We start from the raw sequence: 22,218 nt of genomic DNA, 5'->3' as shown, positions 1-22,218 counted from the left end.
ATTTGCATTTAGAAGTGATGCTGTTTAAAAGGTAAATTTGCATTTATCAGTGTAATTTTAAATTATTAGAAAAGGTGTTTGGAGTTTTGTTTAGCAGCTTGTAATAGTCCTAAGTGGAAACAAAATATAAAATTTAAATAGGAAGACTAATATTTCAAAATACGATACTAGATAGAAACAGGAGTCATATCTTTGAGCTGGGCATGACAGATTTTACTTGAAGGAAATACTCTGTTGGCAGTGTTGAAGGACTGTCTTGCAAACTTGCTAGCAGTAGCGTTGTAAAGCTGCTTCTGACCCTGCACTTTAGCTAAAGACTTCCAAAGAACTGTGTCCCAGGTTTGAGAGACATTCAATCCCACAGCTTGGTTTCAGAGTTTTTAAACCTCTTTAGAATGACATGTTTAGATTTCTTCCTGGTTTGCTGTAGGTACTACCGTTCACTTCTGAAGAAGTTTGTGGTTCATCACAATCCAGCTATATTTTACTAAGCTTGTTATGCTCCCCTCTTCCTAAGCCACCTTTTTTAATTTAAAAATTAAACCCAGTTCCTTAAAAATTGTGGCATACAACCACTTGAATACAGCCAACTCTAGAAAGCATTCCTTGCACAATATAAAAACTCCTCTTAATTCAGATTGATTCTTCCAACCCATCAAATTTTACTGAAGTAAACAGATGCAGAACATGTGCAGTTAAAACTTTTTACCACATCTAAACTGCCCAAGCAATAAACTCTTTTTGTGATGCTGAGGGATTGGGAGGGGTGTGGTGAAGTCTGATACAGCATCTCCTGAAGAACCTGCATGGTGTTCTCTGCTAACTGACTGACAACTGATGAGCACTAATCCCTTGTGCATCCAGCACAATCTTCCTCTCTGCAGCAGCAGGCAGAATAAATGTGAGATTAGCCCTGATGCAGAGTTTAGAAACCGGCAATCTGAATTATTCTAGGCTAGTGACAAAAGAGCATTGCAACCCCCATCAGCTCTTACTGAGAGTGACCCAGCGCTTCAGCAGTGTCTGGGCTGGGGGCAAGGAGCATCAACACCTTCACTGAGCAAGCAGCCCACACTTCACTGAGCCTTTGCTGAGGACTGACAGCCTTTTACTGCAAACCCTGTTTATCACTTCACTCAATATTGACACTGAAAATCATCACTGCAACAGCTCTGCTGAAGTACCTTGACTGAAATCGTGGGAGATCAACTGCTGCTTTTGATTAATTATTTCCATTGTAGTAATTACTGTTTTTAACACTTCCCACTCAAATAATGAGTCTATACAGTTAAGCTTAATTTTATTCCCTCACTTCTTCACCTCTCTGAAAGCAAATCAAAGCTCATATTTTTGTGGACATTTGTTGCAATCATCAGGAAGACCACAAGAACTTCCAGACTTTCTATGTTCCTTGGACTTAGTGCACTGTGTTTACTCAGTTATCTGACACCACTCCTATGTCCAAAGGCATTCTTTAGACTCTCTTTACTTCTCATCTCACCTTCTCCAGCTCATACACACCTATGCATGCAAGATGATATGGCTGTCTTGCTAAGCAAAGTTCCAATCTAAATAAAATTTATAAAATTTGCATCTGGCAAATTCTGTTAACCTTTTTTTTGTTTGTTTGCATTGCATTAAGCATAAAATAATTTCAAATGTTTACCATTTCCCTGTATCTTTTAAAAAATAATTTTGGTGGATAAAATGTTAAGCAGTGTGTTCTCACTACATAATACAATGGACCATACAAAAAAAATTCAAGTAACTTTAGATTGCAACACTGAGCTAGAAATTCACTCCTTCTAGACAAATACCAGCTACCCATCTATTAAATATGTATTATTTGTTTACATGTATAAGTGAAATTCCATTTTTTATTTTCGATGTTAAAAATTAGCACACCCTGCAGAGCAGCCAAAATAACTCTTCCTATTTGCCCAACAGCCACCACAGAAACACAAACAGGCCAATTTGTAAACTTTTCTATTTTCTAACCTGAATTCAATCTTCCTGTAATTAACATTTTCTTCTCCTAGGTTTACCTTTCTGTTAAAATCAGCCATAGCACTCTTGTGATACAGAAAGCAAAATACACTGAGCACAGCACATTTTAATAATTTAGTAGCAACACTAATTAGAAATACAATGTTACAAATTCTAAATAGTAAAAATGGAATTATATAATCCATCAGTATTAGAATGATTTGGTGGTCAGGTTATTAAGCAAAATAAAATACAAGGAAAAACCTACACTTATATTATCAGTAGAAACCCCATCAAAAAGCTCTTCAATTACATCAACACTTTGAACATTGAGTATTTACAGTGCTGACAGACTTCCCAACAGGCAGCTTTCTCCAAAAGAGCTGTAACTACCTAGATACCCACCTAAATAGCCCCTGTTAGCAGCATGTCCTGCTACCCAAGCCTTGACTTTGGCTGTTCTACTTAGAGCTTGACAAACTTTTCTGCCCAGCAGTGATTTGACTCACAGGAAGAGCAGCACTGCATTCAGTGGAGTGGCACATCTGAGTTAGGTCCCTCAACACATCACAAGCACAGGCAGGACAAGCTTTGACTTTAATACAGAACATGTAATGCAAGAAAACTCCCATTTTCATTTTTTAAAGAATGAATGCAAGGGTGGTTTTTAGTTTGTCTGTGTTTTCTATTTAAGTAAAAGGTGTGACAAAGGATGTGTGAGGCAGAGGAAAGTGCTGCCTTGGAGAGGAGAAGAGCACTCTGCAGAAAAGGATGCAGAGGAAAATGACACAAAGGATCTCCAAATCAAAATGAACTGGAAACATGTAGGTTTGCAGTACAAACCTCCACGCTCCTGTGCAAATCATTAGCAATCAGCATCATTCTTTTTCAAAGTCTCTTACTTCAGCTGTCAGCTCTGTATGTTAAATACATGTGCAAGTGTATATGCACACAGAGGTATACATTGCACTCCCTGAATTGCTTTTGGAGATGGTGCAGTAAATCTAGATTGCTCTCTCATAAATCCTCGCTTCACACATAAATTGCAACAGACACTTTAAAAAAGGTTGACAAATTTGTTTCTGAATGGAGGTTATTCATACACATCAAAAATACCAGTAATAAAAGCTTCTACTTAACCTTAATGTCATGTAAAATAACTCTACAAGGAGCAAATAAAGGAACTAAATCTGACAGCAAAGGTTATGAGAGAAAAGATGTAGTTTGAGATCCCACAGCAAAGCCCCATGACATGCCAAAGGCTGAAGGAAATACACAAATGACCCTGCAACATGAGACCTCTTGCCCTTTCCAATTCCACCCGAGAGGCATATGCTCCAAAGGGGAGAGGCCTACTTCAAGCCCTTCCTTCCTTCCTTTTAGAAACCACCACATCCTGGACCACAACTGTGTCCCAAAGAAGCAGCTAAAATAAGATGTTACTTGAAACAGTCTTGTTTAAAAACATCAAAAGAACTTGCATTTCTTTCTCTAGGCAAAGCTGACATGGTTCATGAACCTAGAGTGAGCTTACTGTCTCTTTCATTAAACAATCATTTTCTCCCGGTTTTAAATGTCCACAATAGAAATCAAGATAAAGTAGTAAAGTTTAATTCTGCTTCTCACTTATTTTTTTAAAGCATAACAAAAGAAGTAACATATCTTCAGGATTTTGAAGGAAAAGCAGTCTGTAACTCTTTATTTTTGTTCTTGTTAAACAAAACCATCAACATTTAACATTATTTTTTCCAAACAAAATATCTGACACATTCCTGTTTGCCTGATAACACCTATATGCATTTTTGTGTGTATGTATACATATATATATATGCATAAATATGTATGAAAATTATTTCTTACAAGTATACCAAAAATATTTTGACTGAATCTTAGATTTAATGTTTATCAAAACTTCAAAATCCGTGGTAAATTTGAATCTCTCTGTGTATGTATGTGCAAACACAAACACACATACACACATCCCAACCACTAATTATCAACGGATGCATTGCCCACATCTCCAAGGGTTCTCAAGACCCTTTCTGCCTGACACTCCAAATCATCTTTCTTCCTGTAGCATAAAGCAAAAACATCTTTCTGATGAAACACAATTCATCCATTCAAAATATTAAGCACCACACACAGCATGGGAAGAATCTATTTATTCCCACGTAACTCATAGGAATTACAGCCTAAACTCACAGTATCTCTGTCCACTGTAGCAGTAACCAGAATCATTTGCACAGCACTAGGTGTCTGCTTCAGCACTGCTTCCCACGTGAGGAAGAGCAGCTCCCTAGAGCACCCTGCCCTTCACCATGCACTCACATGTGCCATGCATGTAAGCTGCTCTGGGAAGCACAGTCCGTACCAGGCATGGGCTCGCTGCCTCCCAGGCCTCTGCTGGGATAGAGGAAAGCATTGCCAAAGCTTCACTCATTCTCCCTGCAACTCAAAGCTAATGGGAGCTGAAAACTTCAGGAATGCAGGTTAATCACTGAATTACAACAGAATTTAATTCAATTAATTACAGTAACAGTAGGGAAAGAAATTGTTTGCTCTGAACATGTGTAAATATGGACAGTGCTGTTAATGATTAACAAACCAGCATACTGCAGGCAGGTAGGAAGATGGGATATCAGTTTCATCCATCAGGGACAAGAGCCCTTTCATTGACAGGTACGACCTGACTGCTGTAACTGAGCTGCCCAACATAGCTGCTCCGCAGTTTTCAAATACAGCTACAGCTTGAGAGCAGCTGGGAGTATTTGGGCTCTGACACAGCAGACCCTGCACTTCCCAGTGACATTTACATTGCCCAGCAGCAGCAGGAAGGTTTGAAGGAGCATAGGGCACGGGCTGCCTGCGGGAGGTCCCTGCCCTGCAGGGAGGAAGGAAAGACAACAGACAGGCAGCTGACCACACGAACAGGCACTGCCTGGGAGAAGTCTTTGGTAGCTGCTGTGAGAATGACAATGTTTCTCCTTACTGCCAGCACTGCTTTACTCCACAAGCTGACAGAAGCTGAGAATGACTGGAGCCTGAGCAGTAAGATTTTGGCCAAAGTGATTCAGTCTCTCAGTGTCTGCATTTCTGGAGGAGGGCCATTCCTTTGCTGGACAGTACAGCACTGCTTCCAGATACTGCAGAGCTGAGGATTCTGGCCAGCCTACACAGGGCCTCTGAACCACCACTGTCATAATGTCAAAGGCTTCACCTGTCCTTGTGTGTGGGTCTTAGAAAACTGTAACACTGTACATAAGCTCTGATACAGCACTGCCATCCAGAGAGGAGAATTTGCCATGTCTGCTGGAACCTTTCCCAAGCTGCCTCCACTTCCTCACAAGAACTCTTTTGACTGCTGTTTGAGGACTGTGGCATGCACAATGTGCTTTTGTATACCTTGCAAGAGGGAAGGCTTTTGAAAGTATGAAAGGTCTCTGCTGTAAGCTCTGTAAAATAGCTGAAAATATGCCTTGCTCATCTTGCTTATCCACCAGCAGTTCCATACCAGACATGATCCAAAACTGCATTACTCCTGTTAATGAGGAGATAGTTCAACACTAAACACAGGCAAGTGAGGGTCAGAGACAGTAGGAAGTCCATCTCTAAGAAGTACATGTGGGAATAATGCTATTTCTTCTAATATTATGATAAGGTAAAAAAGTATGGGTTTATTTTAGCCTATATTTATAGAATACTATTAGCAAAATACTTAAGTGTTTTAAGTAACAAACAGTAACAAAAAGCCACAAAAACCTGACTTACCCAAATCTAAATGCCGAAAATAATTTTGGCATATATAAAATCCAAACATTCCCACATTAAACCATCATTTTGTACTAACACAGAGAGAAGGAAGAGAATAAAGGAAAAATCAAAGGTAGCATCCCCCAAACACAAAGCCTTTTGTGCCCCTACTTGTGGCCCTTCCTTGGATGGAATTGTTGGTTGCGCCCCATAATATTTTCTAGAAAAACAGAACACAGTAACAACAGAAGTGTGATGACCAACATTATTTCCAAGCAAGTCAACACAGAAAAGAGCTGTCAAAATGAGAATGAAAAGGTCTGAGGATGAGAAAAGAGAGACTAATGTCTAATTGCCCCAGCTTTAGCCAACTGATACTTTCAGACTCTTAACCTTACAGGCTTCCTAACAAAGATTCTGCTATCCAGGAAGAAGTGGAATTGCTAAAATTGAACTAAGCAGTAGCAGAGACAAAAAAGTCTTCAGCTGGTAAGATATCAGATGATCCAGAGGAAGCTCAAAGAAACACCCCTCAGGTTGCTAAACTGGGACCAACAGTTCTATAATTTTGTTTAAAATTCTCCCAGATGAGTGAGATTAATATTACCTTGAAAAAGGAGATGAAAATAACAGCTCAGACAGTCAGCTAGAAGGTGCTGTGTTTGGACAGACTAGAAATCTGGTCATCTTCAAAAAACACCTAAATCTCTGAAATCTTATCTGAAACTCAATTTCTCCCCAGTTTTTGCATGTTCACTACAGTAAAACAATGCAATTATTTTGAAACAGGAGTACCTGGCAAGTGAAAAAGGCTCTAATATAGACTGAATTTAGTATTACATATTTCAGTACAAAATAATAAAATTATCAGATGTTTGCCTTTAATTATGAATTTAAGCACAACACAACCACAAATGAATTCTATTCTCCATACAGATGACCTGTATTTGCTTTCTGTGTTACTGAGCTTTCCAGAAAAAGGTTACTCTTCTGCTAGCTATGCATTAGAGCTGCTTTCTCACATTTCTCAGAAAATAAACTTTGTACACTGACAGGTGAAGACTCAAGCATGTACCAGGCTGCCAAATTCAATCAGGCAGAACTATAAGCAGCCTCCCTTCAGGGCTGTTTCTTTGAATTAAAAGTTTGCAGAGGTCAACAACCTTTCTGCCCCAGGTTTTGTTGTAAGCCAAGGAGGTTTTATACCAGCCTGTCAGCCTACTCAACTGGAAGTCATTAGTGTTCTCTGCTACAAAAGAAACCCAACTCAAGCCCTAAACATATTATAGGGTTAACAACTGTCGGGGAATCCCACAAATGAAATTAGCCAACGTGCAAAACCAAAAGAAATCCAGCATCAATATCAACTCAAACCACTTACAGATTGCTAAAACATCCACTGAATTACAGCCCTCAATTTCAACAAAAACATGGTTTGTTTTTTAACTGTATTTGGATGAGGGATGTAACTAGCATCTGGAGTAACATAGCTGCATTTTATACCAAATTATTTAAAAAGACAATTCACTTATACATGTTACATGAAAGGTAAGGCTATATTGTTAATTTTTTCCATCTTTTCACAACAGTAAAAATTTCACATACAGCAAGTTGAAGAGTGTATTTCTTTTCCTTCTTAAAATCTTCAGCAAGAATTAGATTTCCTTAAACCATTCTAGACATCTCCATCCCTCCCCTGAAAGAAATTTAATCATGGCTATGATCCATTCTCAAGGAGCACCTGTATCTTCCCAAACTAATGATGAATGGCAACCCAGCAGAACATATGGAAAGGGAGAACAGGGCACCCTCTTCTTCAGACTTTGTGAATGAAACCACTGCTGAAACTGAAAGTTATAAACTGGGCCAAAATAAGTTGCTTAAGCACATTGTTCCAAGAGAACTTAATTCAGAAGTAAGGTATGCTTTCCAAACAGAAACAGTACTTTTTTTAGTTCTTGTGACTGGGAGAAAAAAAAGAGCACTCCTGCTCAAATTGACAAAGCACACCCATTAACTGTCATTCCAACTATTCTCGACGTGACTGAGAATCAATTTTTCCTGGGAATACAGGACAGATACTTACACAGCCTCCAGCAAGGATCTCTGCAAGCAATGGAATGGAACCATCTTTCTTGGTAAATTTGTCTCTGACAAAGTCATTAACCTAATAAAGATACAATATATTACACACTATTTTAAGTTATTCTACTTCCTTATTAATATATATCAAGTAAATCTGTAGCCATATATGTTAGAATGCTTGTAAGTGGTCATCTCTCACACATTTTAGGAAATAAATCCTGTGCATGTTAACAAACAAAAGGATGCCAGGGAGGAAAGAAAAAAAAAAAAAGATACGTACAGTTAGCTTAATAGCCTTTTCTGGAGCAACACCTATCAGCTGTGGTAACAAGCCTATAGAAACAAAGACATCATAAGGCAACATTATCTTCCTAATAGAGAAAATAGTATTTTATCAGTGCTGTACAGAAATGCCTTTCTGCACAGGGACTAGCCTTTGAGGTGGTTGGCATTTAAGTATGGGATGCTGCTAGAGCACTGCATAGCATACCAGTATAATTTTATATTACAGTTTCTGTTGAAAATTATAATGAAATGTGTGACCAGATCTGCCTTCCTCAACTAAGTCAAGCCTGATGCTATTGCAGTACAGAAGGAAAAAAGTTTAAGGACCAAACATAAACCTTGGATATGTCTACTACAGAAAAGTTTGTTTCACTTCTTTAGCCCCTTAGCATAATTTTCCCATAAAGCTTCCAATCACTTTTTAAGATGGGACAGTAATTGTGAGATAGACACATGATTATGATGAATTATCAACTCACTTCTACTTGACTCACTAACCTGGGTTTTCTGAAGACTTGAGTCAACTAAGGGTAAGAAGATTTTCTCTTGTTCAGTTCAACATGGAAGCATGAACTTCTTTAAACCCTATAACTAATGAGCATTTTTTAATCTTACTAAGAGGAGGGATTAGTGAACAGAAACTGATTTTGGCAAGGCCCTTGGTCCTGGAAAATGCTACTACGAAAATGAACTGTCATTTGAAAAATGCACATGCACTTTTCTAGGAACTAATAGGTTTAAGAACAAAATCAGTAGATGGCAGTCTTAACTTCCAAACATAACACATCATAACAGCATCTGTTATTTTTAAACCCATCTTCTCCACGGTTGTTTTGGCATAGGTACAGATCATAAAACTTAAAAGAAAGTTATTTTTATTGGATATGGTCACTTCCTAATGTTATTCCATAGTTATGGAATATCATTTTGTCAAAAGTGTTTGCCAGTTAACTAACAAAAAAACCCCACAGCAACAAAACTGCACCAATGCCACTTTCCACTATTTGTTAAGTACAGAGAAATCATAGCTAAAAATTCAAAATTCCCAGAAGTTCTCATTCTGCAGAATTTTTTTACTACTTCCTTAAAAGGAATTCTTCAGAACAAAGGTGCCTTAATAGAAAGTGCAGCAGTTAATACACAAATGTAGTGTGTTCTTCCAACACAGTACCTTCTGTGCCATTTACAGACTTACTATGCTGAGGAAAGGTAGCTATTAAACACAAAGAAAGGCTGACAGTAACAAAAAGAAATGGTGCCCTCCCAGCCTGAATTTCCAATCTACCATGAAAAGACAATCTAGTTCTGCAATGCCTATACTTAAAAAAACCCAAAACCACCAGACAAAACACTGCAAGACAATCCCCCCACTCCTTTTGTTATGTAGCTGAACTCACTGGGCACACACATTTGGTGTGCCAGAGAACCTGGGACACTGCATGGGCCAGTAGGAACCTGAGAAGAAACTTAATTAAATTCTGAAGCTGGATGCAAAGACTCATAAGTGTCTTTATTTTCTTGACCAAAAATCTAAGTTTTTATTTAGAATTATATCATTTTCAGTTTGTGTTCAATTCTGTTTTTTGAAATAGAGGAAACAACTATATTGTACCTTTATATTATGGTATAGATGTATTGTGGAATTACAATGCAATTAGGATAATCCAGCTCAGGAGTACAAGAACCCAGTAACAGACCCACAGTAAACTCCATAAGTGTTTCTGCTGTCTAGTTTAACATACTTCCAACAGACCACCTAAATCTCTGAGTCCAAATCTTAGCATCTCGCTGACCATTAACTGTACAGTGTCAAAACAACTACATGAACTTCTTATCCTAAACAATCTTAAAAACAATTATTAAACAGGCTATTAAAAACTTTAGCAATCTAACATTCTTTCAAAGAAGAATTTTTCTTTTCAAGTGTAAAACACTGCTTTTAACTCATCAATGGAATCATCCTTGATTTCAAAGTGCTTGAGAAGGTCAGAAACAAAAATAAAATAGCAAGTTATTTTAAATGCTGCTGTGCAAAAATAGAGTGGGGGGGACAAGAGAAAGAAAACAGTACTGTAGAATCAGTCTCATAGATGTAATTCAAGTATTTCCTTTTAGGAAAGATTTAACATCAAAAAAAGAAAACAATCTACCAGTAAGACATAATTTACACAGACTATAGCTCTTTCATTAACTTTGCACCAACATATTCCTTCCCTTACTTACTTACTTGCAGAGCAAAATCCTGAAAGACCACAAAACACTCTTTAGACATTTTAGCTCTTTCACATGTAAAAACTTCTTAGATACTGTCCATAAAGGACACTGCCCAGGGTCTTTTCTGCCAGAACACATCACAAAGCAGAACAAAATGCTGTAGCCATCACGTGAGTTTGCTGCAGCTAAAGAAGCAGCTGTGCCAATTAATAAATACCTTGCTGATCCCTATGAAAACTGTGAACTTCATAAAGTTATGGGAAATTAGAATTAAAAACAGTGAATTCAACTAAGTATCTATTCAGAAGGCTGGCAAGCATGTACCCTGTGTGCAAGTCACTTTACCAAAGTGATTAAAACTCAGCCTAACTGATAAAAAGCTGAATTCTTAACCTGTATCTTAGAGTTTTATTCTTTTTCAAAATTACAATTTTCTGAGTTTCACTGATGATATTTTAAAGTAAAACAGGGCAACATCATTTAACAGCAGAATGCAACTTCTGTTCACATGACAAAATTATAAAGCAAGCCCGACTACCTCCAAAAGTATGAGGCACAAGATCTTGCATCCAGTTTACAGACACATTTCCAAGTTACTGTCTTTTGCCTCTTAAAAAAAAATATTTGCTGCAGAACCAATCTTTCCTCAGATGATAATTTGCTCCTGATGTCTGACCACAGCCAAAAGTTGCAATCCTTTGTGAGATTACAATTATATCCTCAACACTTACATCCCAAAAATTAGGTCTTCAAGTTACTTAAGCAGCAAGGAGAAAAACACTAATGACAAGAAAAAATCCAGTTTTCCCCAGCAATTGTTTATGATGAAGGGTGTGCAATGGAAGAAGAATACTGAGCTCAGAAATGAAAGCAAAATTAGACATGATATCAAGTATTCTGATTTTCCCTTAGGAAACCAGCTGTTGAGGTATTAAAATAAAAAAAGGGTGACAGAAAATTACTGACTTTATTTTTTTTTTTTTTATTTTAATTCACTTACCTCTGTAAAGACCAAAAAAGCCTTCAAAACGCAAAACCTTTTTAAAGCAGTCAAAGCTGTTTTTGTACATCAACTCTCCCACGACTGAACCTGTGGAGCGCTGATTCTGCATACGAGTTTTCACCAGGTCTATGGGATACACTGCAGTAGCACCAACAGCTGCAAGAAAGCATCCAGAGCATTATTTCTGCAACATCATTGCTGGTGTAGTGTGTAATTATTGTGATGATTTTCTACAGCATTTATTTAAACACAAAGAATAGATAAGCTGGTAAGACCTCTGGTATGTTGGAGGTAAGAAAGAAAAATAATGAAGGTCTCAAGGAGAATGAATGACACTGTTACATAAAACAAGGTGTGCAGGATGAAGAACACCTATCTCAATTACCATTAAAGAAACTTGTTACTAGCATAGTTTCAAAGGACTGTGGAGGGGTTCTAGAATCCAAGTGAAAAGGAAAGAAAGGCAATAACACAACCAAAATGGTTCCAACATCCAATTTTACACATGTATAACCACAACATCCACCTTACATGACGTCAAGTAGTCTGGCAGAACAGTGTAAAGTACCCCAAGCTTGGAACAGAAAGCAGAATATTACTCACCTCCAGCAATTGAGCCTAAAGTGAACCTGTAAGCTGACTCAGCTATCTGGAGCCAAATAGGTCTGCTTAATTCTCCAAAAGATTGCTGTGTGAGGGAAAAAGAAATGAAAAAAAGCTTGAAAATCTGCACAGGAAAGCAAAGGCATCTGTGAATTATTTTAACAATGGTACAGAAAGACTCTGATAAAAATTAGTAGCTTTATGTTCAGGAGGAAGAAGAAAAAGCAATTACTAGATAATGTCTATTGTGCCTAACAGATGAAGCACATTTTCCAAATACTTCTTCTAAAAAATATTCCTTACATATTCCTAGTTGTGCCAAACCAGTACTCCAGTATAACCAGAACAATGATGCTCAAGAAAAAGAAGACAGAAACTCTAAACAACTTTGCTATTTTCTGTTCTGTTGCCTTTGAATTTGTAAGGCATGGAACCCCCTTTTGACTCAAATAAAATTCAGTATTTCAAAAGGAATTCACAGAATATCTCACAGACAGGCTCCATCAGCACAGGACATATTTTAAGCTGACATTCCATTAATGCATAGCACGAGTATGAGATTTCATGTCTTCAAAACAGAAGACAAGACTTTTCCATGCAGTGCTAATTTACAGAGCAATGCTGACCTCAGTCCTTTCAATTACATACACTATTATAAATGTGTTAAGTATTCTAAATAATACAGTCTGCACAGAAAATATCTGCAGAGACTCATAATTATGTTATTAAATGGCTATTAGAAACAAGGTAAACTGAACTGATTAACAAGACATGTTCACAAACTTGCACTATAAAATATGTAAGATGGGGCAAGGTTTCATTCAAACACAAATAAGACAATTAGAGAGAAATTGATGTTATACAGTATAACTTGTCTGGGCTATGGGGCCAAGATATTAATTGTTAAATTCCATAGTAAAGCAGATACTAAAGTCCACTTTCCAAACACAAATCTGTTTTTCCTAAAAGCACCCTGTACTGTTAGCAGATGTGCTTCTGCCAGGACAGCTGCAATGTCCGGAACTCAGATGGATATTAGGAATTTCACAAAATTCCCACACACACACTTCTCAGCTCCCTGTCCAAGGCTACCCAGCCAGGGTAGCTCAGCTCAGGGGAGCACCACAGAACGTCAGCACCTGCCTCAGCACAGCCTGCTCAGGGCTGGTGCTACACTGCTGGGCAGACCCTGCCCACACTGCAAAGGCGTTACACGGCACACACACCACACAGGACAGCCCATGAGGTCAGCATGAGATCATTACCTGTAAAAAACCATGGATTATATTTGATACCCTTTTTCCACAGAATAAAAAGGTACAGCTAAAACCACTTCCCTTCACAAAACACTCTCCTCCCCCACAATATAGCTTAACAGAGAAGAATAGAGAAATTCTAGGTAGCACTAAAATTACACACTGCACATGCAGACCAGCATAAAAAAAGCATAAATCAAATGCACTGCCTTTACAAGCAATGGAAGCAATAAATCCAAAGAATACCCTCATTATTGTAAAACCACTATGCTTTCCTATTAAAAAAAAACAAAACAACCCCAAAGGATAATAAAACAAAAATAACCACGAAAATAAATTATAAAATTCAGATACATTTCTTTTGATTCATGTAAATAAAAGACACATGCTATAATATACTCCAAAAAGCCTTAGAAGCAGAACTAGTTCTTCATTCCACCGAAATTTTCTCCTAGCTTAGCACACCTGCTGCCTTTCAGCTGGTTTAAGATTATTCTTTTTGCTTCACACGGTTCTCATCAAAATCCAATCATTCCATTTAGACATTAATCTTAGTGAATGCATCACTGAATGTTAAAAATCAAATTCTTTCTGAAGGAAATGTCACTTTTATATTATTAAATAAGTGTTCACAAAGTTTTCAGTTTACTTGTGTGTTCAGATGGATATGTAAATGAATGTAATTAATGCTATAGCTTTCAAATCATGAATATTTATAAAGAGAAAATTACTGTAGCTGTCATCCCCATAGGATATTCAGCTGCTAAGCTTTAAAAAAATCTTACACAATGAAAAAAATTGACAATAAAGTAAACATGGTTGAAAGCAGGCTAATTTTCATTTCTACCAAATCTATACAGAGTGATTTTATGTAAAAATTTAGATTTTTCTTTACAAAGGGATTTTTAAATCACATAAAACTGATTACAGAATTGGTTTCATTTCCCAGGGACAGCTGGACCACACTGAGATGATATTTGCTCTTCATGAACTGATATCTTTCATTTTGTCAATACACTTAATTTACTGTTCACTTAAGATAAGGTCTAATAAAAGACTGCTCCTCATAAACTAAATAAAATGAAATTATTTTGCTTTCTGGTGTCTGGTTTTAACACACAATCTAGAATAAGATGAAAATATAATGTACTACTTCAAGAGTATGAAAAGAGTATATTCTGCTCTAGTGATGAGGGAATCTTATCAGTGAGCTCATTTTGAAAGGGTGCCAAGCTACAAAGGTAGTTCTGGGAAGTGAAGTCAGTCAGTATTTTGTCCACTCAAGGAGGTGAGTACAAGGAACACATTTATAAGCTTTATGTTTAATATTTGTATTTTTTACTACCTGTATTGAGATTGTGTGGCACAGCTGGGGCTGGGGGATACAAGGGTGGCTTTGTGAGAAGCTGCCAGAAGCTTCCCTCATGTCTGACAGCACCACTGGCCAAGGCCACGTCCATCAGCGGCAGTGGCAGCACCTCTGGGATAATGTATTTAAGAATTAATGTATTTAAGAAGGGGGAACAAACCCTGTGCAATGGCAGCTGGTAAGAGGAGAGAGAACACATGAGAGAAACAATTCCGCTGGTACAAAGGTCAGTGAATGAGCAGGAGGAGGTGCTCCTGGCACTGCAGCAGAGATTCCCCTGCAGAGCCTGTAGGACCCCACACAGGAACAGGGGGATGCATCCCAAGGAGGCTGCAGCTGCATGGAGGGCCCATGGGAAGGTAAAAATCCTGAAAGACTGCACCACGTAGGAGGGACACACACTGCAGCAGTTTGTGTCCACAGTAAGGACTCACACTGGAGAAGTTCATGGAGGGCTGTGCCCTGTGAAAAGGCTTTTCAGAAAAAAATGTATTCATGGTAAGGAATCCAAGTATCCATACATGCTCATGTCTGAACAGGCCATGCTGACATGTCATACCTTGTCTAGTCACATACAGTATCTAACAGCCTGCCCCATTTCTGTCCTTACAGCAATACACACAGCATGCTCCACTTGGCAGGAATCTGTATAAAGTGTATTATTCTTATTTTTCATTTGCAAGTACATACTAACATTCACTCAATTTCAATTTTTTTTTCTTCTACCCACCTGCCTCTGGAGCTCTGCCAGGTTATAAGGCAATGCACCTTCAGCCAGTGGTGCTATTCTCTCAATATCTGCCAAAGTTAAGCGCCTTTACACAAGGCAGAGAAAAGGAAATTATGGTTAGATAAAGCATCAAACTTATTAAGTACAGTATTCCTGGCCACACCCCACAAACTACATCTGAGTTTAAAAAAAGACACTTGTCATATCTGCATGCAGACCTAAGAGGTCTGCTACACTGCATTAAAGAATGCTTGGAAATGAAGGGAACATGGATTATTCAGAAGTAAGTTCTTCAGAACTAGTAATAAGGAATATAATACACAAATGAAACCATTTCTAGCTATTTCTGTGTAAGATTTTGCGTGCATTAAAGATCCATGCGAAACATCAACCAGTGCATTTTGTAGCCTTTTGGGAATATTGTATTTTTCTATTTCATATGTATACCTATAATACAACAATTAATAATTGTGCTTGACATGCACAATTCACTTACAAAACCCATGAACAAAACAAAATCAGTTTACATTGAACAAATTATGGTAACAAACACAAAACCCTTTAAAATTAGGACAAAAGTAAGAGCTGACAGAGAAAACACAAAAATCATGATTGCAAAATGATGAAATTCATTATTATGTTACCCAGTAACACTGTATAAGTCTGTAAGTTGGTAGAGAATGTCTATTTCCAGTGGTGTAATTTGTCCAAAGTGGATTGCAGAGTGTGTAAATTCCTCTGGATTTAAAAGGGAAAGAGAAATACGACATTTGTGTTATTTGTCAAATCTCCTCTTTGAATCCTTTCAAATAACTTTAAAAAAAAATGCAGTCTATCACCAAGAATCAAAATCCATAATGCAAAGGGAAAAGGTATCTTTAGGAGAACATCTATCCTAAAACAGGCCTTCCCAAGACACACCATGTCTGACTCCACAACTCTGACTTATGGTAAATATTCACCAAAGATAACAAAAATCCTCAAATTAGCAAGCTTAATAAAACAACACCTACAATTTGTGATTCTTGCTTCTGAACTTCTGCAAAACAGAATATAACAGAAAAGTGCTCCATTATTCACAGCTTTAAGGGCAACTGACTCATCTATTCCCATCGTGTCCAGAGTTCTTCCTCTCATAGCTCTGAGGGACTCCAAGCTTAGATATTCATCTGGCCAAATTACACAATATGTTTATGGCATAATTGGCAAGCGGCAGTTAACAAGTCTGAGCAGTGAAAACACAGCAGCCTTTTTTCTCTGTACAAATCCAAGCAAGATGTATTTATGCATCTGTACCAAAACACATTGCTAGGCAATTTGTTAGGATTTGTTAGGACAATTTGGAGGATGAGAACAGTCCTTTTATGCTTTTCTTTAGGGAAAAATATGCAGAGCATATGAATATATGCTAAACAAAGAAGAAAACTTGGCATGCTTTTTACCACACAATGGTTTGGCTGGTCCCATCCATACAGGTAGTAAAACTGGTGATAAAATCTGTTATAAAATGGCTTCAAAAGCCCTCTGCTTATGTCTGTGACAAGACTGAAATACGGCAACCTTTCACATGCACAGGGATTTGTTACATACTGACTGGCATCATCTAGATATAAAACCACTCATATTTTCAAACTTAACCCACTCCACCACATTCCCCAGTAACTTCCTATCTCTAAGCAACAATGCATCTCTTTCAAGGAGCTGTAAAATCCTCAGCATTATACTGACTTGCAGTTACTCATTCAAACAATAACTCCTGCCAGAATCTTCTCTTTAATGAACTAACTGAAAATACTTACTAACCTGTGAGGATGAAAATCACCCACAGCTAAAATAAACACTTTCCCAGTGGCCATAAACTGACTCCTGACTCACCTTAACCCATGTCCATCGCCAATTACAAAATGGACAGAATTAAAAAATTAATAAACTGTAGGAAATGTATCTTACCTTTTGTGACTTCAACATCTCTTCTTGTACCTGCTATATTACTGTATATCTTCCTAACAAGATCCATGTTATTCAAAAGGGCATTAAAGGCATTGAAAAAGGAGAAGCTGACCTGATGTGATACAGTTCCACCAGCTACCTTTAAAAATTAAATGAAAACAGTTAAGTGCCTTAAGTACATTTACATCTTATTACAATCACAGAAACACTCATTTGAGCAAATTATGAAAGAATTAAAGATATCTTTCTATTCCTGTAATTTTACGATATTTTTAATAGAAACATGAGGGGAGAATTATTTAACAGGATACTATTTTTGTGGTAAAGATTGAACACTAGGAAACAATTAGGAAATAATCATGTAAGTAGGTTATTGCTGAAGTTATCTGATAGACACATTGAAAGTGCCACCAAGTAATCTTCTGAAAGAGAAATGCATGCAAATGCAAACACCTTTAGGTAAAGGCGCGAAGTGATTTCTTGCATCACATACATCAATGACCATTTACAGCAAGTCTGAAGTTAGTAGATACTCTAAATTTTATAGAAGACAGTATGCCTTACGAGTAAGGCAAGGCAAGATTTATAGGTAAGATAGTAAGATAAAAGTTATTACTTTATCTTCTATATAAATTTCATTCTTATGTAATTTTCATACTACATAGTTTCAGATTATAACTTGTATGTTATTACTTTACCTACAGATCTTGCCAAACTATCAGGGCTGTAACCATTCTACCTCTAGAATCTACATACTGATTTTCCAAACTCTGATCTGAAAAAGAAAAGAATGCAAGAGTATATAAAAGGACAAAACTTTAAGTAGCCTCCAGCTCCTGAGATGTCATATATTCAAATATAAAAATTGGATGCTTTTGTCCTAAATAATTTCCATTGGATTTGATGATTTTAAGGTATTTTCCTATACGGTTCTACAATTCTATGATTATTTCTGTACCAAGTACTTTGCCCTGCTGCTCTGGTGGAAAGCACAGCAGACTAACTCAAACTGCTTCCAGCAGCACTTTAAACATGCAAAGCAGACTGCCAACCTTTTCACTCCTGCAGCCAAGGAATGCTGCCATGTTTCACCCTGCCCACTCCATTATGAAGCTGATAATCTGCAGCACCGAGGTAGTGAGTGATAAACAGACAGAAGACAAAGTGGGAGAGAAGCTGTGCCATCTTCAAACATCACAGCTATTAAACACTAAATTCAAGGCATTTTTTGTTAACACTTACTGAAACTAAATTTTCTTCCACAAATGGAGTTAGCATATGGGAGCGAATGGTAACCATGATCTCATTGAAGTCCAGCCCAGTTATCAGACCACTTTTACTTTTGTCCTTCAATGCAAAGGCTTGTCTTGCATGCTCTGACTGCAGCTCCTAGAATGAATATTCAGAGATAGCAGATTAGAAGCAAATTCTGTAACCCACTGTTCACAAAATGTTCACTTATTTCATATTCTTATGCTCCAAGAGGTCTGTGCATAAAGACAATAGTGTAACTACAGTTTCAACTTCAAGGCCAGCTCAACTAAAATAACAAGTCTGCATACTGATTTAATCCACAGATTCATTCCTCTGTCAAAGAAAAGCCTCAATTCAACTGTAAAGAAATATGCACTTTCACTAAATGATTTAAGAAATTAACTTCACATACCCATGTCCTGCCTGCTATCTATTCCTTAATTAAATACTTAAGTGCTAGAAAAACTTCTTGTATTGATCTTGAAGACATAAAGTGAGGTGATCTCTTACATATCCAAGATGAAATATGACTGGGCTATTATATACTAACTCACTGGAAAGTACTTGAAAATAAACAGGAGGACAGTGAAAATTATATAATATGGATTTAGATTGCCCCAAACAGCTATCTCCCATAATGTCACAAATGGTCACTCATTTCAGACAATTTAAAACTCCCATACAAACGGTAAAAACCTTCATACAAAGATCACTGTGGTAACCTAACCTCAAGATAATAACGATAGTTGTAAATTCTATGTCCAGAAAAAGTTGTTTCCTTCTATTCAAGCAAACAATAAAGCCCATTCAGCTGTCATTCAGACCTCTAGAAGGCACTAAAAAAATAACCACGTTCTGACAGACAGTAAGAAGAGGGCAAACCATCTAGCTTATATCACCTTTACAATAATTTCTCAACTCTCATAACCTCATGAACAACATTTTCTAGATCAAGGTACAACAAACCCACTCGATTCAAGTCCCAAACCCCAGAAGATGGTGTTAGATCAAAAGAGAAAAACAATCTTATATAAAAAGAAGGGATAAAAATACCCAAATTGTGTTCATACTGAAATTACTGCAACCCTTTTTTTTAACCATACAATGACAGTAAGAAGCTACTGCATCTTACATGGCAGTATCTTGGAAACACAAACATAAAACCAGAACAGACATTTTATCACTCTGCTCTTGGAAGCACGTGCAGAGTAGGGCCATAAAAATGAGATAGGACTGGAGCACCTCCACTATGAGAAAAGGCTCAGAGCTGGGGCTGCTTGGCCTGGAGAGGAAAAGAGAAGGCTCCTGGACGACCTTACTGCAGCCTTTCAGTACTTATGGGGGGCTTATCAGAAAGATGGTGACAGACTTTTTAGTAGGGCCTGCTGTGACAGGACAAGGAGTAATGATTCTAAACTAAACAAGGGTGGTAAAGCACTGGAACAGGTAGCCCAGGAAGGTGGTAGATGTTTCATCCCTAAAACCACTCAAGCTCAGGTTGAATAGAGCTCTGAGCAGCCTCAACTAGTTGAAGACATCCCTGCAGATTGCAGGGGGATTGACTAGATGACCTTTAAAAGTCCCTTACAACCCAAAATATTCTGTGATCCTATGAGATATTTTTATTTTCTGCAATAATTACAGATTATGTCAAAGCACATCTATCACTCCTTACTTTTAAGACAATACACACAAAACTTTTCTTGCATCAAAGGCAGCTCCAGAAGTACAAAACCTATTTTTCTTCCCATCTACTAGACAGGCAATTTTAAGTTATATAACAAGGTGGTCATTGTATGTTAATTCATGGAATTCAGTGCAATTACCAGCAACTCTGTGAACTTCCTTTCCATGAATTACAATGTAAATTTCTCCTAATTTGTTCTTTTTCCATCCTTTATAGACGACATTTTCCTTTCCCTCCTTCTAGTATAATGTTCAATTCATAATATGCTTTAACTATAACTTTTTGGCTTAGCACAAAGTGCAACTCAACAAGTGAAATTCTTTAAAGCTCAATCCCTAAAGGGTAGTTTAGCAACATCACAGGAAATCAGATTTTACCTCCTGCAAGCTGACTGCATTTAAGACCAAACTCCCAGTATGTGTGTGGTAGGATGCATGCCAGTGAGAGAAAAAAAGTGATAAGTATTGGAATGTTTATAAAAATAAAGAAATGGTACAGAACCAAAAACCTCTATAGGGTAGTTTTAATGGTCAATAATAACAGGCTATATTCAGAATGCTAACTTTCTCTGGTAGAGTTTAGTTTTGCTATTGAATTCCCATGACAGAAAAAGCAGACCCTCAACCCAGTTTAACAACGATCAGTAAAAGAGTTATTTTCATAAACAGTATGTTTTGTCCCATTCTTTTAAAGGATGGTATTCAAGTTATGAGTACACACTGCTTACAAAACCAGTATGGAGAAATAACAGTTCATCATTAGCTGTCAGGATTAGTATCAGATAAGGATTACCACTACCAGAATAAAGTCAAAATTTATAATGGTATTAGCGTATTCCTAAAAGTTAAATGAATTTCAGTTCCCGATTTGGAACAAGGTTAACAACTGACCTGAAGAAACTGAGTGAACTCTGAATAGTTAAGATGCTTCTTCCTGTTATGTCCAAAATGCAGTCGAATAAACTCACAGTCCCAGTTGAACGGGATTTGAAGATGAATAAGAGTTTGTTCAAATATTTCTTTGACATTTGCTTTGGGGAGGGAAAAACAACAGGTGAGCCTTGGTATACAGTAAATCTACAAACATTCCAGAAGGAATACAAAAAAATTATGATTTCAGCAGCTGTTTAAGAAGTGTTTTACCTTGTTAAAAATAATTGCTAACTAAACCTTTACAGACCTGTAAAAGAACACATTTGAGACACAAATGATACTTTTTGTATTATTGCATAAAACCATGGAGTGCATGTTTTATTTAGTTTTAATTAAGAAGCAATTTCCCTCATACATGACAAATAAAAGTGATTTTGCATTCTGATATTAAAATCAATAGTGGTTCTCTGTCTCTGCTAGGAGTCAAATTAAGCCCTTTATCAAGAGCACAAATACCTGCACTACAATCTCAGGCAATATTTGTCATACTAAGTATGGTTTGATTGAAACTTGATTATTACAATCACACTGTCTGAATATGGCTATTGAAGATAGGTATAAGAAATGACATCTAAAACATATCATTAACTCAGCAGAAAGCACGTTATTAGATGCTTTTGATAAGGCCTTAGCACAAAAATCAAATCCTATAAAACATAATTGGTAGTCTCAGTTATTAAAATGTTTTAAGATAAGTGAAGATAGAGATGTCCTCCTTTAAATGAAGTAAAGAAAAAACCTGCCATTTCAGATAGAATTCTCCACATGTACACTGTACAACTGAAATCTCAATGCTAAACATATCATCTGAATTCAGGCAAAAACCTCATCTGAAAAACAGCATGCATTATTCATACACAGCATTGCCATGCTGCAAAACAAGCCTGCTTTTTGTGCAGATTATCAAACACATGAACTGTATAACAGGACATCTACCCATAACACATGAACACTTTTCAAAATTTCCCTCACAGTACCTGAAATGGTTTATCAGCCTAGAATCTGTTAACAGCAAAATAAAATGTGGCACACAGTTAAAATTTAAAACAAAATACAAAACATTCTAGCTGATAACGCACCTTTTATACATTTAAACAGTTCTGCAAGGCAGAAT

At 37.1% G+C, this 22,218-nt stretch overlaps 1 protein-coding gene across 2 annotated transcripts in view; it reads right to left on the bottom strand.

The window, feature by feature from the left end:
• The window catches only part of SLC25A12 (solute carrier family 25 member 12), a 45,057-nt gene that overhangs the window by 5,823 nt on the left and 17,016 nt on the right, over positions 1-22,218 (bottom strand). For both annotated transcript variants that reach the window (XM_064719071.1, XM_064719073.1), the window contains 9 exons: positions 21,063-21,202; positions 18,474-18,620; positions 17,232-17,370; positions 15,926-16,019; positions 15,282-15,366; positions 11,927-12,011; positions 11,321-11,479; positions 8,102-8,154; positions 7,823-7,903 (listed from right to left, as the gene is read on the bottom strand). In XM_064719071.1, coding sequence (XP_064575141.1) covers positions 7,823-7,903; positions 8,102-8,154; positions 11,321-11,479; positions 11,927-12,011; positions 15,282-15,366; positions 15,926-16,019; positions 17,232-17,370; positions 18,474-18,620; positions 21,063-21,202 — 983 coding nt within the window. The remainder of the gene's footprint in view (positions 1-7,822; positions 7,904-8,101; positions 8,155-11,320; positions 11,480-11,926; positions 12,012-15,281; positions 15,367-15,925; positions 16,020-17,231; positions 17,371-18,473; positions 18,621-21,062; positions 21,203-22,218) is intronic.

The sequence above is a fragment of the Zonotrichia leucophrys genome, chromosome 7 (assembly GCF_028769735.1).
Source record: "Zonotrichia leucophrys gambelii isolate GWCS_2022_RI chromosome 7, RI_Zleu_2.0, whole genome shotgun sequence".
NCBI lineage: Eukaryota > Metazoa > Chordata > Aves > Passeriformes > Passerellidae > Zonotrichia > Zonotrichia leucophrys.
Note: the sequence above shows the minus strand (reverse complement) of the source record. Positions and strands in the feature narration are given on the sequence as shown.